At 42.2% G+C, this 17,403-nt stretch overlaps 1 protein-coding gene across 26 annotated transcripts in view; it reads left to right on the top strand.

Moving 5' to 3' along the window:
• Positions 1-8,548, top strand: part of INPP4A (inositol polyphosphate-4-phosphatase type I A) — a 130,678-nt gene extending 122,130 nt beyond the window's left edge. For all 26 annotated transcript variants that reach the window (XM_054818000.1, XM_054817980.1, XM_054817954.1 and 23 more), the window contains one exon: positions 5,496-8,548. In XM_054818000.1, coding sequence (XP_054673975.1) covers positions 5,496-5,628 — 133 coding nt within the window. In that variant the 3' untranslated portion in view covers positions 5,629-8,548. The remainder of the gene's footprint in view (positions 1-5,495) is intronic.
• Positions 8,549-17,403: the final 8,855 nt, after the last annotated feature.

Genomic DNA, 17,403 nt, shown 5'->3' with positions numbered 1-17,403 from the left:
GCCTCTCCTCACAGAGAGGATTCCCATACACAAGCTGGATTAGCCAGGAATCTGCTTTATCTCTTTACCCTGCTCCTCTCCTAGAGGTGGTCTGCTGATGAATACTTTGATTTAAGACACTGTATAATTTGTTATATCTGGTATTTCCAAAAGGCGACTTTTCACCCTCTGGGTGGAAGCATCTGCATGGGCCAACAGTGACAAGGAAAGCACTTTCCAGCTCTTGCCTCCATTCACACTGTACATGTCTGTGCATATGTCTTTGGGTAAAATTGAGTAGCTTGATAATAATTTTCAGTGGTGGGGATGTGGCATGTGATGTTCATAATGTCAGCTTGTAATTTTGAGCCTTTCTTCCTTCTTTCCCTCCCCCATTGTTTTACCTCCTTATCTATATCCTAAAACACTTTTCTTCCTCCAGACTATTCTGTTGAGCCTTTACCCACCACTTTCCGGTCAACATTAGCTTTCCACTTACTGATTCACCTGATCAACTTTCCCCCCTCTCGCTACAAAGATAATTGCGATTTGTGGGCGTCACAGACTCAATCTGTCCTTATACAGTGTAGGCACCAGGAGTGAAAACGTATTTTGATCACCAGTTTGGATGTGTTAATCTAGATCAGAAATACAGTGGTTTAGTTCCCTGCCCACCTAATTCCATTTGACTTGAAGCGTCGCCAGCATCTGAAGGCTATTTTTTGCTTTCGCTATCTCCAGGGTATCTCTGATGTCTTCCAAGACATTGTCTGTTGGTTACCTAACCTTGCTACGCAACCACCAAGGTTATGTATCACCTTTTACAGATGGAGTGAGTGCACTTGTTCTAACAGGATCAGGCTCACAGGTTGCATTTAGCTGTTTCTTTGTGAACTAAAAATGGAGTTGGACTGCACAGGGTGTAAGTGATCCAAAATGAAACATGACACTACAAAGCTTCAGGTTACCTGAGAAGGTGTTCACTGCTGTAGGCCTTTGGTGCTCAAAGCAATGTAGGAAGCAGGGGCATAATGAGATGGGCTGTGTAGCATGTCTTGCCTTCACATGCATTCATTGAGGCACTTCAGAAACATGCATTTTGGAAAGCATATTGATACACACTTGAATTCATGCTGAAGTGGGTGGTTTGGGGTTTTTTGTTTACAGCAGGTAGTTAAGATGTTAAATTCTTTCACTGCAGCCTATATGGAAAGATGTTTGAAAGGGTCAAATACTACAATGGTTATTCATGTTCAGCTTGCTTTTCAGAGCTCCACTTCTTTGCAGCATGCGGAAGCATGGCAGAGCAGCATGGGATATTATTGCTTGGTAATCTGAAAGAATGAACATGGAAAACCATTTATATTCAACCTACATGTGTTTATTTTCAGTAGACTACAGTACTTCTTTCTTATTTTTCTCTTTTATTCTCTTTCCCTCTCCTTATTTCTGTAATTGTGCTGATACATATTTTTGAGATGTTTTTCCGCTCTTTCTTTACTTCATATTCTGGTTTTGTTGTGCTTTCTTCCATGTTTTTTCATTTTCTTGACCACCTTGTGTTGCCATCTCTTTTTATACATTCATTTGCATGTCTGTCTTCCTTTCTGTTTTATTTTCCCTCCTCCCAACCTTCTTCCTTTTCACAGCATTGGAACACGGGAGGTAGTCACCCAGAAGAACTTGAGTGGCTTGGTGCCCATCCGAGATTTCAGACTAGATCCCAGCCTCCTCTACTCTATTCCTTTACTAGCTCTCAGCCCCAATTTACTGATTGTGTGGCTGTTTCTGAGCATAGCATACCTGGTGGCCAGATTACGTTGCAAGTGAAGATAAAGTTAAAAAAAAAAAAAAAAACCAAACAAAAAAAAACCCAACAAAAAAGTGCTTGAATGTGTATTGCCACTTGGTACCTGCTGGACAAAGGAATGTGTCATAGCATTGTCTGCCAAGAATTATATTTATGCCTTACAATTTTACGTTTCTATTGTACTAAACTGTAAATATACATCAAATTATTTTATCAAAAAGAATTGTATTGAAACTTTAAATTATTGTTCTGCTTTCAGTGCTTGTAACATAGTCTGACATTGGCCTGTTACCTCGTTACTTTAGCTGGCCTGAAGATCTCTTACCAAATATAGTTTTGTGTTACTTGTTTCATGTATTCCAGAGAAAGGAACTCTGAAAAGAATTTGTATCTTTTTGTATATTTAAGGTGTATGCTAATCTTGCCTTTCATTTTTACGAGGTATGAAGAGAAAAATAAAAACATGGGTGGGGTTTATAAGAAATTATAAGAAATTTATTTAAAGAAATAAACAAATTTCTACCTTCGTTTCAAAGCATAATATCCAAATTACATTACTGAACAGTTTGTAGAACCATAGTCTTGTTCCTTTCTCGTGGTTAAATACGTTCCAATAGACTAGTGTACCCACTCAAAAAACAACTTGCGGTGCGCTGCATGCAGAATTACTTCATTCTATTTGTAGATCTGCATTTTGTAATGTATTAAAAGACATAAAGAGAATGACTTGTGGTTAGGAAGAGGATGTAATTGGCATTAGCCTGCTAATGATCCATTATCTGTTTCAGGTGCTCTGTTATAGAACTTACTCTGAAATAGGGTCATTATCACCCTAGAAGTTAAAGATACTGGTCTTTAATCTTTCAGGCAAGAAGAGGGAGGTATCAGTTAGCTCCTTTAGTAGATGGGTTTGCGGTTTTCCACTGGCCTTTGGTTTAATTACTATATTACTGTTATTTCCATTTTTAAGTGTTGGACAGCTTTAATAAATTATGATGTTGATAGTGACTTAGAGATAAACGAATGATGGTAGGTTAACATTTATTTAAGTGGTAAAACTAAAGCGACTTACCTAGTTTAATCACGCAGAATAATTGCCGATGAAATTTGATCATCACTTATATGTAACACCAAACTATGAGAGGCCTATTTAATCGGAAAGATTTTGTTGATGCAGTGGTCTGGCAGAGCTTGTCAATAGCAATGCCTGATCAAAAAAACCTAACCTCATTTAATCTAGTTTGCTAAATTCATAGAGGGATTTATTTTGCTTGGTGCCTGAGATGACAGAACATTGGGCTTCTTAGGAGAACTCTTCTAGTACTGTGATTTCTATTTTCTGCTATTAACTGGCTCAAAAAACATAGGTGGCTATAGCTTTTATTATCAGTTTTAATGGTATTTGAAAGCTTAAAAAAAGAAAAGAGCACAGTTAGAATAAAAATTAGAAGAAAATCCTAAATTTGGTGAATATTCTAGCTAAAAAAAAAATATGTGATTTGTGTCTTCACAAAATCAGACTGTACAGTACACTATCTCCTGGTATTTTTCCTCACTATTCTTCCAGTTTTGTTCTTCAAAGAAAAAAGCCCAGAAAGACACACACACATGCGTGTATCCTATTTATTTTTAGTTGCACTGAATTTAGGTAAAGCCTTCCTGCTGATAAGATTTAAAATCATGGTATGATGGTATTGGACATATCCATGTCCTGTGCGGATACCTGCTACCACTGTGTCTCCATACAAATCATCTCTTCTTTCTGATTAACACTGCTTCATTTCCTATGGGTACCAAAATCTACCTTTTTACAAAGTGAAGGAGCGTCAGGTTGGACTGTGGCCTTGTTCTTGTGGCATGAGGAGTGTCCTGGGTTCGGTCTAACAAGATGTGAAAGTAACTTTAGGAGGAGTATCTCCACTGAACTCCCTGAGATAATTAATCTGTTTAAATAAAGGCTCATGACTATCATTAGGGTTGCAGTAAGACCACCCTGAAATTCATCTAGAATGAAAGCCTAGGCTTTTTGAAAACAATGTCGGTTTTTCCTTAAATTTTGGTGGGGACAAGTTTCTTTTTTTTTTTTTTTTTTTTAAGCTTGGTCTGTGCGTTCGTTCAGGCATTTGGATTTAAAATGCTGTGGTGCATACTGCTTATGTGCCTCCAGCAGAAGAAACATGGCACATGAAATAGTGTGTGAAACACATCTCTTGTCACCATCTCCGTGCCATAGACATATGCAATAAGCAGATGCGGTGCAATGAATTATGAGCAGAATAATTCACTTTGGAGTGAAAATGCTCATCTGGCACCCCATGTTTGCTAGTTAAACTTACTGGTTTTATTAGTACTCTGAACTATAATTTGTTCAAATTTTTGATTAATCTGACTGCAACAGCCTTTGGGGGGGTTCTGTAAAACACAAAACAATTCCATAAAAATCGTGTCATAATGTACGATCCATTCTGTAAAAGGCAGGCACAGAATGTGCTCTGGAAGCAAATTTCAAACTTACTTAATCTGTTTCTTAAAGCAAAAAGTTACACTGTTTTATGAAGTCAAACTATGTGGTACATGCAGAAAAGAGTTACAGTCAGTTTAGTCAACAAAAGTAGAAGAACAGTGAGGTCAGTAAGAGCAACAGAGCTTTCAAACTGAACCAGAATCCAAATGCTCCTTTTGAATCAGATGACCACAGTTTACCTGGTAGCTGCTGCAGCCATCTCCGAGACGGGAGTAACATGACATTTCCACCGTAAGATGGTGTACTGTACGCTGTGCTGTGAAGTTCTCGTATTCATTGTTTAGGTTTCAGTTCTCCATCAGGGAAAGACATTCTCCTGCAAGCCTAAATTGATTTATAATGTATATTTAAAAGACAGTGCTTCCTCTCTGTATGTCTGGTTTTGGATATAATCAAAGGAACTCTGAAGTAGATTTACAAGTATAAAGAAGACTTATAACTGGAGTAGTTTTTTATCATAGCACAGAACCTCTTTGTAATGTGGGGCAGTTGCACCAGAACATTGGGTAAAAATTAAATTCTGCACAGCTTTGATTCGTTGGGGTGACGACTGTCAACACAGCCAATCTTTTTTGCACCCACACAAAGCTGCTATTTCATGATTAAGATTTTTTTTTTTAATAGTATATTGGTTTTCAAGTCAATTTATGCATGCAGAGATAACTGGAAAGTCATTATTTTTGTATCAGCTCTAGTCTTTAAGTAAGTACTGATAATGCTGACATACAGGGAACAATAAAATTACTTTAAAGTTCTTATTGAGAGATCAGCAGTTTTTCTTTTTCGGCGTAATATGCTAATACATTAGCAGAACTCTTTTAAGCAATCTCTTGGGATCCCTTGTGCAATGAAGCGGCATGTGAACTCCACAACAGTGTACCTTGAAATACATGAAACCGTCATGAAAGAACTTTTCCAGTAGATGCGCTGCTGCTTTTTAGAAATGCAAAGCTAGCGATCAGACATAGCATGTGTCCATTCTGTGTGCTTCTTACTAGCATTGTATGATGAGTCATCATTTTTAATATTTGCAGTGGCAAATTAATTAAACACTCATTAAATATAACCAACTTTTTGTTAATGCTATAAAATAACCAGTTCATTTCATCTTAGTTTAAGTCTTTTTCTTTTTTTTTTTCCTTTTTACTGCTGTCATTTTTTGTGCTTGTTTTTTTTCCCCAGTGAGGGTTGTCGGCGAGAAAATACAATGAAGAATGTTGGATGTCGCAAGTATGCATTTAATTCCCTGCAGCTGAAGGCTTTCCCCAAGTATTACAGGCCTCCAGAAGGAACTTATGGAAAAGTTGAAACATAAGCATACTATGTCCTTTAATCGCTGTTCCATTAAAACATGTGGATACACTCTAGATTAATACATGATTTTGTCATCCAGAAGAGATAAATAACCTTTTTGTACGTTTCGCTAGGTTATACAGAGCATGTTACTTACAGAATTGGAATCTATAGTAACAATTATTCTGACACCTTAGCTTGAGAATAGTGTGATGACTCTCTGCCTGTTTAAATAGCCTTCAGTGTATGTAAGATGAGCAGATATTGTGCTACTTAATAATTACCTATATGCAAATAGCTAAGTACCTCCTGGATGGGCAAGGACTCTAGGAACGGCATTTAGGCAGCTGTTTCACATAACATCTTTTTATACTGAGTTGACTTGAGATTGAGCTTTTCATAAACTTTTTAAAACTGAGAGTAAAACTCAAAAGCTGTAAATAAAAAGGGATTGGATCCTAGACAGTCTAATAACTGTAGAATGCATTGTTACAATCAAGGAACAGAAGTTTAACTTTTAAAAAAAATCTGCACAATAAATGCCAGGAGTATAAATTGTTTTACTGTATATAGGATGCCATTTTCATATCTGAAATTAACAATACGTAAAAGGCCAGGCATATGAGGTCTAGTTTCTAGTTCTGTCCAAATAAAACAAATTACTGTTGACTTTGGCAGATGAGGACTTGGGCACACATCTTAACTGATTTTAAAAAAGTGTTCCAGAAACATAATGATGCTTAACCATTAATGCCAGCAACAGTTCCCCCTGCCCTTCCCCACTGTAAGGCAAGTGCAACAAGCAAGTTACTCAAATGTTGCACGTGACACGTTCAGTACGTTCCATGGTATTGTATATTAATTAACACATTTTTACCCAGGGCTTTTTATATCACTTCTGGATTGTAAGCATTAGTATCTTGGGTGGTTGCATTTTTTTCAATTGGTGTTTGATTTTTTTTTTCCATGTCAGTTTTGTATGTTGATACAAAAATGCTCAAAGTGCCCAACGCATCCCCATTACTCCATAACCAAAACTGGTTTCTGTTTACCTTTGCATTTTACCTGGGTAGAGAGATGTTCAGAATCGGGGAGGGGGGGGGAGTATAACTGTTTTCAGAGTGTTTCTGAGGAAGGTAGCGATGCCCCATGTTGATAGAGAGGAACTGCTCACGTGCTACTGCTAACACGTGAGAACTGCAGATGTGTTCTGGCTTATGACTAAGGTGATCAGTTTGATAGCATTTGATAAAAAAATGTTAAACAGATCTCCTCGGAAATAATCTCCCAAAGAATGCCTCTGAAGCTAAGATACCTTTTTAAAAAGCAGCTAAACATTAATTTCCAAATGTTAACAGGATTAAGTCATCTCTAGCTAGCTTCATTCAGCACACTGTGCCCTTTCCTCCTTGGTTTCTAAGGATAGAAGTTTTAGAATAGAAAAATCTGCCCATTTATTCCTGTGAGAGTAGCAACAGCCAGGTAAGTATATGGCTGTTTTCTGATTTCTTTCTCCCTCTCACTGATGTTTGTCTGTGCTGTCACTGCTCTATCAATCAGTCATGTTCATTCTGCTCCCATGTAGGTTTGGGGGTTCCAGGTCTAGCAGTTTTTGCATTTTGCTTTTTGCAGTTTAACACTGAGCAGCATGTCACAAAGCCAGGTCAGAGTTCTGCTGAACGAGGTTGTTACCATTCTTTCAGTCTCTCTAGGACAACAAAACACTGCAAAAAAACTGAATTCCATGCAAAATCAATGTATTGTACCTATCCTAGGTCTGAACAACTCATCTACAGTAGAACAGTCCCTTGGAAACTTTACAAACCCTGTTCACCAATTAATAAATTAGTGTTTATTTTATTGCTAATATGTCAACAACTGCGTGGTGAAAAACTTTTCAATGGGATCTCTTTAGACATGTTACTCCATTTGTTCTGCTCAACCTTCAGTCCCTGGCCCATTATTAAATGCTACATTTATTTTTGTATAAACTATACTCTTTATATCCCTTAGTTTTTATGAGTTGATAATTTTATTTTGTATATTTCAAACATAGTTAATTATATTTTAAGTCCTATATTGTTACACTAAAAATCTTCCAATGTTCAGTTTCAGAAGAAAATAACAAGAGGTCTATTGTAACAATTAGCAGAGCCACTCTCTTCGACTGTGGCCAACAATCATTAGATCTCCTCTAGAGCTTAACGATCCTTTATTTATTTTCTATAGCAATGTAATCAGAAAAAAGTTCCTGAATTTGTATGTGCATGGATTTTGCTCACCTTTTTAAAGTGGTGGAATATCGGTCTCAAGTACTGCATTATTTTGTTTAAAATACTCTGATTTCAGTATGCTTACATGTAAAACATCGATGTCCAGCTAATGTTTTATATATACGCCATTGTCAGTACATGCACATCGACGGGCTTGTTTAAAGGGCGTAATGAACAGTAAGATCTCGAGCAGTTCATCAAAAAGAAAAACTGTGAAACTTGAAATCCACATAGGACGCTTCACAAGGGTGGAGTAAGCTTTTCTGTTGCACAGGAGAGGAAAATTTAAGGATTACTGTAAAATGAAGTTCTGTCTAATGTTCTTTTTTGAGTACATTTTTTAAATTATAAAACATACAAAGGTTAAAAAAAACCTGTTGCCAAGTATGTTCTGTGTATGTTCTGTGAAAGTACCTACAGCACAGTTGCCTTTTGTTTCATTTATACATGTAAAATTATTGTATAATACAACACTGTTTTGTCCCAACACAATTGTATTTGCCAAGCTTTGTGCATTGAAATATTTTTATTTATTTGTTTTTGGGCAGTATTAATATATCATAAACATATGGCTACTGTTTTATATATTCTAGTTCATCCAATCATGTATGCTGTAAATGTGCTAGTCTTTAGGATGAAAACCAATAAAGAACTGACAAGAATAAAAAATGGTGGCTTGTTTTTAATGTGTTTGTGGTAAATTAAAATAAACGCTTTCAGGTTCCTTGATATGCTTTATCTGTTGGAGAATCTATTAAGCTAAGTTGTGTACGGAGATACGCAAAAAATTTCTTCACCAAAAGGGTTGTCAGGCACTGGAACAGGCTGCCCAGGGAAGTGGTTGAGTCACCATCCCGGGAGGTATTTAAAAGACGCGAAGATGTGGTGGTGCTTAAGGACAAGGTTTAGTGGTGGACTTGGCAGTGTAAGGTTAACAGTTGGACTTAAAGGTCTTTTCCAACCAAACCGATTTTATGATTATATCTCTTTACCATGACTTTTGCTGGACGACAGCCTTCAGGCAGGACCCGAAGCTGTGGTACAGCCTTCTGTGTATGGGCACTAACTACACTTCAGAAAGGCTTACCTGATGTCGCAAATGTAACAAATTTTGAAAGGTGTACTCTGACAAAAGAAAGGAAATTTTAATAGATGCAACAAAAAATGCATGAGATAATAGAAAACCAAGAGGAATACAACAAAAAAATAGCAAAATACTTGTTTAAACCAGAAAAGAGAGTCCTCATCAGAAGAAATTGTAGGTAATTTTGGTGACTTTGGTAAGCTTTTTCAGTTTGTGAATTCCTAAGCATTTCTAAGACCCACCTCGGAAATTTCCGATCTATATTGTTGCCGACTGCATATGGGGTTTTTTTTGAAGTAGCTCTAAAGAATGTAAAGTTCTGCAAATCTGGATTTTACAGATTTTACAGCATAAGGAACATACTCTACATCCCCTAATGTAATTTATTGTAAAGTTTGGTCCTTGCAGTCAAAATAGTTGAGATAACGTGCTGTTTATTACTTATGCACATCATTTTGTACCTAACCCCAAATCACTATGGTTGGTGACTCTTCCTGAGAGAGCAGGGTGGAGGAGCCTTCTCGGTGGCTCCAGCAGTAACAGCAGCTGTAACCCCTGACTAGATCACTTGGCCTCATTGAACATTTAATTATTCATAAAGTTGAAAAGTTAAAAGAAGAGAGATTACCATGGCCAATGGGAAAGGAATCATCTGCAACATGAGCAAATTACACTATAGCTGAAATTGGTGACCCGGGGTGGGAATGGTCTTGTTCGCTTAGTGCTCCCATCAGGGTCATTAGAAACCTTTCCTGCTGAAACTACCCAGGGATTCCTGGCAAAAAATCTTTGGGAGAGAGTTTGGACATACGCCCCAATTGGATGGTTGGGGGAAAAGGGGAGAAGTTTTAGAAAATTCTCAATCTAATTTAAAATTAAAGTTTGAATGATAAGGAATATAGAACTGGAATATAAAGCAGTTACTTATCCGCAGGACTTCCAGATCAGCCCTGATTCTGGTAACCACAGTGTGTGCTTAATTGCTTCAGTCTGCTACTTCACACAAGCTCATAAAGCTTTTTCAATATGCACAGCAAACCATCAATAAAAATCTTACTGTTATCTAGGCTCTGTGTGAGTTGTGCTTACGTACTGGTATGATGCAGAGGAAAACTGCCCAACTTGTTTGATTAAAATCAAGTCAGTATGGATGCAGTTTATCCATTTATTCGTGACGTAATTAGCCAGCGATTGGTGCATAACAAGAGTAAGTAACAAGAACAGGAGTGATTAACAAGAACAAAATTATTAACTGGGAGCAAAGACGTGTAAAACCATACCTTGGCCCTGCCAGGAATGAATCAGAATCACAGAATGGTTTGGGTTGGAAGGGACCTCAAAGGTCACCTAGTTCCAACCCCCCCTGCCACGGGCAGGGACACCCTCCACTAGACCAGGTTGCCCAAAGCCCCATCCGACCTGGCCTTGAGCACGTCCAGGGAGGGGGCATCCACAGCTTCTCTGGGAAATCTGTTCCAGTGCCTCACCACCCTCACAGTGAATAATTTCTTCCTGACAGCTAATCTAAATCAACCCTCCTTCAAATTAAGGCCATTACCCCTTGTCCTATCACTACACTCCCTGATAAACAGTCCCTCCCCAGCTTTCCTGTAGGCCCCTTCAGGTACTGGAAGGCTGCTGTAAGATCTCCCTAGAGCCTTCTCTTCTCCAGGCTGAACAACCCCAACTCTCTCAGCCTGTCCTCATAGGAGAGGTGCTCCAGCCCTCTGATCACCTTTGTGGCCCTCCTCTGGACTCGCTCCAACAGTTCCATGTCTTTCTTATGTTGGGGCCCCCAGAGCTGGACGCAGTACTCCAGGTGGGGTCTCACCAGAGCGGAGTAGAGGGGCAGGATCACCTCCCTCGACCTGCTGGTCACACCTCTTTTGATGCAGCCCAGGACATGGTTGGCTGCAAGCGCACACTGCCGGCTCATGTTGAGCTTCTCATCCACCAACACCCCCAAGTCCTTCTCCTCAGGGCTGCTCTGAATCCATTCTCTGCCCAGCCTGTGTTTCTGTTTGAGATTACCCTGGCCCATCTGCAGGACCTCACGCTTGGCCTTATTGAACTTCATGCAGTTTGCAGTGGCCCACCTCTCATGGGACCGTAATGCTGTTAGCCACAGAAAACTCATGGGCCCACGTGTGTGCGTGCGAGCAGGCACACGCGGGAGGTTTGGGAGCACCGTGGCACTCAACTCGTGAGGCTGAGAGCGGTTACCCTGCCAGGGGCCTTCTAACACCCCCTGCCCAGCCCGCTCTGCCCACGGCCACCCGTTTCCAGGTACACCAAGCCCGGCCAGGCTCGCACCCCACGGGGACGCCCTGAGAGCAGCCGCGCCCCTCTCGCCCAACGGCCACCCTCCTGCCGCGCGGCGGGCGGTTAAAACGGGGCGGGAGGGGCGCACCTCATCCCCCTGCCCCAACGGCCGCCTCGCGCACCAGCAAGCCCCGGGGGAGGCGGCCTCACGGAAACCTCACGGGAACCTCACGGAACGCTCTCCTGACGTCCGCGGGGCAGACCCCAGTACCGGGGGCCGCTCGTACGCCCCCGCCCGAGGAGGCTGAAGCCGACTGGGGGAGGAGGTTGCCTCAGGTGGGGTTCACGGTGGGAGCGACCCAACTGGCGGGCCGAAGGGGCCGAGCTGAGCGCTGGCGGACGGTAGAGCCAGTGAAGGGACCCGCAGCCGTGGCTGGCGCCTTCCTTTCGGGGAGGGCACCAGTGAGGGAGGCTGCTGTGAAAGGTGCAACCTGGCTGATCCCTTCAGTCGGGTGTTGTACAGCCCCCTCCCTTCCCTCTTCTTCCAAATTATCGTTCCTCATAAGCAATGACTGCTCCTCAGTGTGGACTATCCCCTCTGCCCAGTCTGCAGCATCTCTTTTAGAAACATGTTACTAACGTAGGATTGAGAATTCTGTTGTAGTATTTGTTAGATCTTGTGCTCAAATGAAACTTCCTAAAATTCATAGCCAGGCAACTGCCTATCTTTTAGATTTCTGTTGACTCGGCATATTGGTGACACTTGCAATTTCCATTTTGAAATAGAGGCAAGTTGATCTTTAGAGTTCATAAAATATTGCAGCTATAAAACATGTTTATATGAAGGAAAAATAGCTAAGTGCTTTTAATAATTGACTACAAATTGCTTAAATTGTAGCTGTGTCTTGAAGTACTGTTCACAAATAGTGCAGATTTGAGAAGAACTGAAAAGCAAGATTGAAATAATTTACTCTTTTGTAAGGTATTTCAAGACATTTATTAAATTGTCACTGATTGATGTTGGTATTGGGCAGATGATGGCTCTGGCATCTAACATTGAAATCCTGGCGATTACCTGCTGTTACAGAAATGCTCTGTTTGAAAATGTCTGTAAAAAAGCCCTTTATGTTCCAGGTTTGTAACAAACATGAGGTGATCTAGCCTAGATGTGTGAGAGACATCTGTCAGGTCTTGAATAACATTTGTTAGCCATAATAGGGTACAGTCATTCTGATTTTTTTTCCTGTAAATTCTTTCTGACCTCAGAACTTCCTAATTCAGGGTTATTCCTGCTCCGTTTTGTTATTCTAACTGAGATTTTATTGCATGTTCATGTTGCATTTTGACCAAATTTCCCATAAACCTGGCAGGACTTTCAGTTACAGTACATCAAGTTACATTTTCAATCAACTTTAGTTTAAGTTGTATGAGAGAGTGGGTATTCCTTGAAATGCTGTGGCAGTATCCACAACTTCACGGTCTGTAGGCAAATGGCTGAAGATGAGTATCTCTGACTTTTCTCTGTTCATTGTCAGACTTTTGGAATACTTTAATGAAACTCCTAGATCTTCCAAAAAAGTGAACTTCCTGTATGAAAAATAAGGATTTACAGTACCTATGTGGGAGTAATCTCTGGAAGTAGGTAACTCTGCAACACCATTGTGAGACATGGCTCATGGCAGGAGCTAGAATAAAGCTTACTGAGAAATATCAGCCAGTAGAAGTGCTTAACTATTGAGTTGAAATCTGGCAGTGCTACTAAAAATTCATATCTGGCTTGTTTTCTTCAGTCCCAGCCCCTTTCCTCTAAGAAGGTTCATCAGCTCAGCAGTAATTCAGAAAATGCAGGCATACTCCCCGTGGTGGGCTGACCCAGGTGCCCACCAAAGCTGCTCTGTCACTCCCCTCCTCAGCTGGACAGGGGAGAGAAAATATAATGAAAGGCTCGTGGGTTGAGATAAGGACAGGGAGAGATCACTCACCAATTACTGTCATGGGCAAAACAGACTGAACTTAGAGAGAAAATGAATCTAATTTACTACCAAGCAAAACAGAGTAGAGCAATGAGAAATAAACCCAAATCTTAAAACACCTCCCGCCACCCCTCCCATCTTCCCAGGCTTAACTTCACTCCTGGTTTCTCTCCCTCCTCCCCCCCCAGCAGCACAGGGGGACGGGGAATGGGGGTTACGGTCAGTTCATCACGCGTTGTCTCTGCCGCTCCTTCCTCCTCAGGGGGAGGACTCTTCACACTTTTCTGCTCCAGCATGGGGTCCCTCCCACAGGAGACAGTCCTCCACCAACTTCTCCAACATGAGTCCTTCCCACAGGCTGCAGTCCTTCACAAACTGCTCCAGCGTGGGTCCCTTCCACAGGGTGCAGACCTTCAGGAGCAAACTGCTCCAGCGTGGGTCCCCCACAGGATCACGAGTCCTGCCAGCAAACCTGCTTTTGTGTGGGCTCCTCTCTCCAAGGGGCCACAGGTCCTGCCAGGAGCTTGCTCCAGCATGGGCTTCCCACAGAGCCACCTTCAGGTGCCTCCACTTGCTCCAGCATGAAGTCTTCCATGGGGCTGCAGGGGAATGTCTGCTCCACCATCATCCTCCATGGGCTGCAGGGGCACAGCCTGCTTCACCATGGTCTTCTCCATGGGCTGCAGGGGAATCTCTGCTCTGGTGCCTGGAGCTCCTCCTCCCCCTCCTTCTGCACTGACCTTGGTGTCTGCAGAGTTTTTCGCATGGTCTCACTCCTCTCTCTGGCTGCAAAAGCTATGGCTTCTTTTTTTTTTTTTCCTTTTCTCCCCCCCCGCCCCGTCTTAAATAAGTTATCACAGAGGCGCTACCACCATTGCTAATTGGCTTGGCCTTGGCCATCTTGGAGCCAGTTGACATTGGCTCTGTCCGACCTAGGGGAAGCTTCTAGCAGCTTCTCACAGAGGCCACCCCTATAGCCCCTCCGCTACCAAAATTTTGCCACGCAACCCCAAAACACTCTCTCATCTGCCGGGGGGGCGAGGGGGGGGGCAGTGGGCACTGCAGCACTTGTGGGAGGTCAGCGTGCCTGTGGTATGGTGCAAAGCAGCACGGTGCAGCCAACTGGCCACCGCTTCTCAAGGCACTGGTTGAATTTCCCAAGTCACTGTGAAAAGTGGCATTCCTTTAGTGGTCTTTTTCCACGGCAGCAGTGTCAGGGGCTGCCTACAGAGCTGATTGATTGGAACTTTTGCCCCCAGGAGCTGATGCAAAGAGAAAAGATAGATTTGTTTTCTCCCTGTGTCAGGCAAGTATGACTTTGCTCCAGGTGTTTGTACCTCTGAACTTGAGAACATTTGTCTTAAAATGCTCTGCAAAGTGCAGGGAAATGAGAACTATCAGATGTTATGAAGGGGAAAAGGAAGACATGTCAAAGGAGAATGAAAGGTTTGTTCGTTCTGCCTTCTTCCCTCATGAGCAAAAAAAGGAAAATGGCCAATGTTTGTTTTTACTATGTGTGTCTAAATAGGTTCTGTACCATAACATGGTCTGACTCAGCATGCAAAATCCACATTTCGTCGTCAGCTGCGTGTGCTGGTTTTGTGGTGATTTACACATTACAGATTCTGGCTCCGCTGCTGCCAGAAAGCTTTGCAAGAGCCACTTTTTGACTAAAGCTACAAAGGATGCTCGCCACCCATAGCTTGCCTGACTTGTAGGTATCTTTGTTGCCTGAGGTGGTGTTGAGCTTCCTGAGGCTTTCTACTTTGGGAATTGCTAATGAGGAAGTTTATCCTTGAGACTCACCTCAGCCTAGGCTTCTTTCTGCCACCCCAGGGCTGTGAGAAGAGACAGAGCTTTGTACCTCTAATCTCACAGGCACAGCCTTACCCCAGCCGCATTTGGCACACCCAGTTAAGTAACACAGCTTGTGGACAAGGTCCTCTTCTGCTGCCTGCACCCTCTGCTCTCCGTTGCTTTGCAGCCCCAAGGAACTCAGTCACTACTGTGCGATGCTTTTCCCCTCCAAGATCCTTGCTGCAGCTCCACTGCATGAGCTGGTTGCACGGGATGCTGGAAACCAAGCTCTTCTTCTTTTTCTCTTCTGTGCCTCTCTCTTCCCCCCCCCCGTTGTCCTCGGAAGAAAATTCCAAAAGCACCAGGTGGCTTTTTTGGCGCATGAGTTGTTATCCAGTGTGGCAGATAAGGTGGTGAAGTGCTGCTGGTTTAGGTTGTGGGAATTCAGTGAGGATTTTACTGCGTGGAGAGATGGGAAAGTGATTTCTCATCCCTCCAGAAGAGATTGTCAGGCAGGCGGAGTGCCATGGGGCATTTCCAGGTGTTTCCTGGAGTGAACTTAACCTAAAAGTTAGCTACCTGTTTTGCAGTTTGGGGTGAACGCAAGAAGCAGCCTTGTAATTCCACAGCCCAAATGTTCCCTGCATATAGAGTTCTCGCAGTTAGGCTTATATTTTGTGAGCAGTGCCATTCTGCTGGTGGGTTTTCTTGTCTGCTCTGGGAACACTCATACTGGTGGGGCTCCCCAGGGGCCAGAGAAATGCTCATTTTCTGGGGCCTGCTTGGGCAGACACAGAAGTAGTTCTAGGTGTCCTGAGAATGACTTAATTAAACAGGCAGTTAATAGGTAAGATTGGGCAGTCAGCTAGATTCGAGGCTTACCAATCTAAATTAGGAACCTCAAAACATCTGTACTTTGTGGTAGGACAAGCCAGCCCAGCCTCATGTCCTGTCTGGCAGTGGCTTCCACCTTATAACTGTGAAAGGATAGAATAAACATGGCATCGGCTTTCCAAGTGTATTTGTACAATTTTTTTTTTTTTTTTACGACTTGCATTTTTTGGAAGTGTCTATGTCAGAAGTGTTAGCTCTGAATCAATCCATATAGTGCCATTATGGTGCTTTCCATTGTGTCACATTATCTCTACTTCCCCTTCTCTGGCTATTCATTTCTTTATATCTTTCTGGGCTCTCATTGTTTGAGTCCTCAGAGAATGAGGACTATGAGATTTATGCAGGTTGTGCATGGAGTACCTGAATTAACCTATAATATGAGTTTGTCTTTATGGTGGAGGTAGTTAACTAGAAAGTTGATGGCTTGTTAACAAACTGTAGCTGTTTTGGTCTTTTTTTTTTTTTTTTTTTTTTCATTTTACTGTCTACTGTCAGACTATGGATCTAGAGAGACAAGAATTTGATCATTAGTCTTGTTTTCATATTGTTAATCAAGATTGATAGTTATTTAAAGGATACAGAATTGTTGAACAGTTTTAGTAAAAAAGGGGGCAGCTCTTCCAAGGAAAGAAAACTTTTGAACTCATTCTACTTTCAAAAGACTGAGTGAAGAGGAAGTCAGCTGCTATTCTGGTCCCATCACTTACTCCACCAACTTGATGAAAGAGTTGGTAGCAGCCCAAAGTCTGTACTTGTAGAGACTAACAACCATGGGAGGGCATGCAGGGTCATCCACAGCGTTAGTACTTCAGTGCCACTTCAGTGTCTTGCAGGTGCAGGGCACTGTGTTAATGCTCTCGGTTGGTTGTTGGAGAGCTAAACCAGGAGTCAGGGCTAAAACTGAGTAGCAAAGTGGTACTTAGAAGGGAGGAAGCTTTGAAGGTGCTTAGACTGAGGATAGGTTTTGCTTTAAAATTTTGCTCATTAATCAATATTTATTCATAAATCTTGATGTACAGGTGACCTGTGTTCTTCATGGGCAAGGCATGAGGCTCGCTTGGATCTCAGGAAGAAAGGCACAACAGCACATAGTGTAATAACATTGCCATTTTAATAAGATGATAGACTAAAAAGAGGAATGTAGATAGCAAGTAAATCTTATGTCCTGTCAGGTGCTGGGAGCCCTGCTTTTGTGCATCAGACAGACCCCAGATGGATTCCCACGGCAGGCTCCCATCCCTGGGGAGGTTCAGTCCCCACCCGCACTGTGGTGCCTTTTGTCTTGTGTAAGGAACAAACCCATCTATCATCTCCTCCGGACAGGTAGGACCGTCCTGTCCTCTCTTTCATGGTGTTCACCAGAGCGCAGCACCAGTGAGCACGGGACATTCCAGCACGTCCCCCTACAGTGCTGCGTAGAGGGGGTTATACAGTGGTTACTCATGCTAACCTATGGGCTTCGCAAACCTGAGGTAGGAGGCCCAGCAGGGCAGGCGCGGCTTGGCCAAGATCAC

The sequence above is a fragment of the Grus americana genome, chromosome 1 (assembly GCF_028858705.1).
Source record: "Grus americana isolate bGruAme1 chromosome 1, bGruAme1.mat, whole genome shotgun sequence".
In the NCBI taxonomy this organism is placed as follows: domain Eukaryota; kingdom Metazoa; phylum Chordata; class Aves; order Gruiformes; family Gruidae; genus Grus; species Grus americana.
The sequence above is the reverse complement of the archived record's forward strand: the minus strand, read 5'-3'. Positions and strand labels throughout refer to the sequence as shown.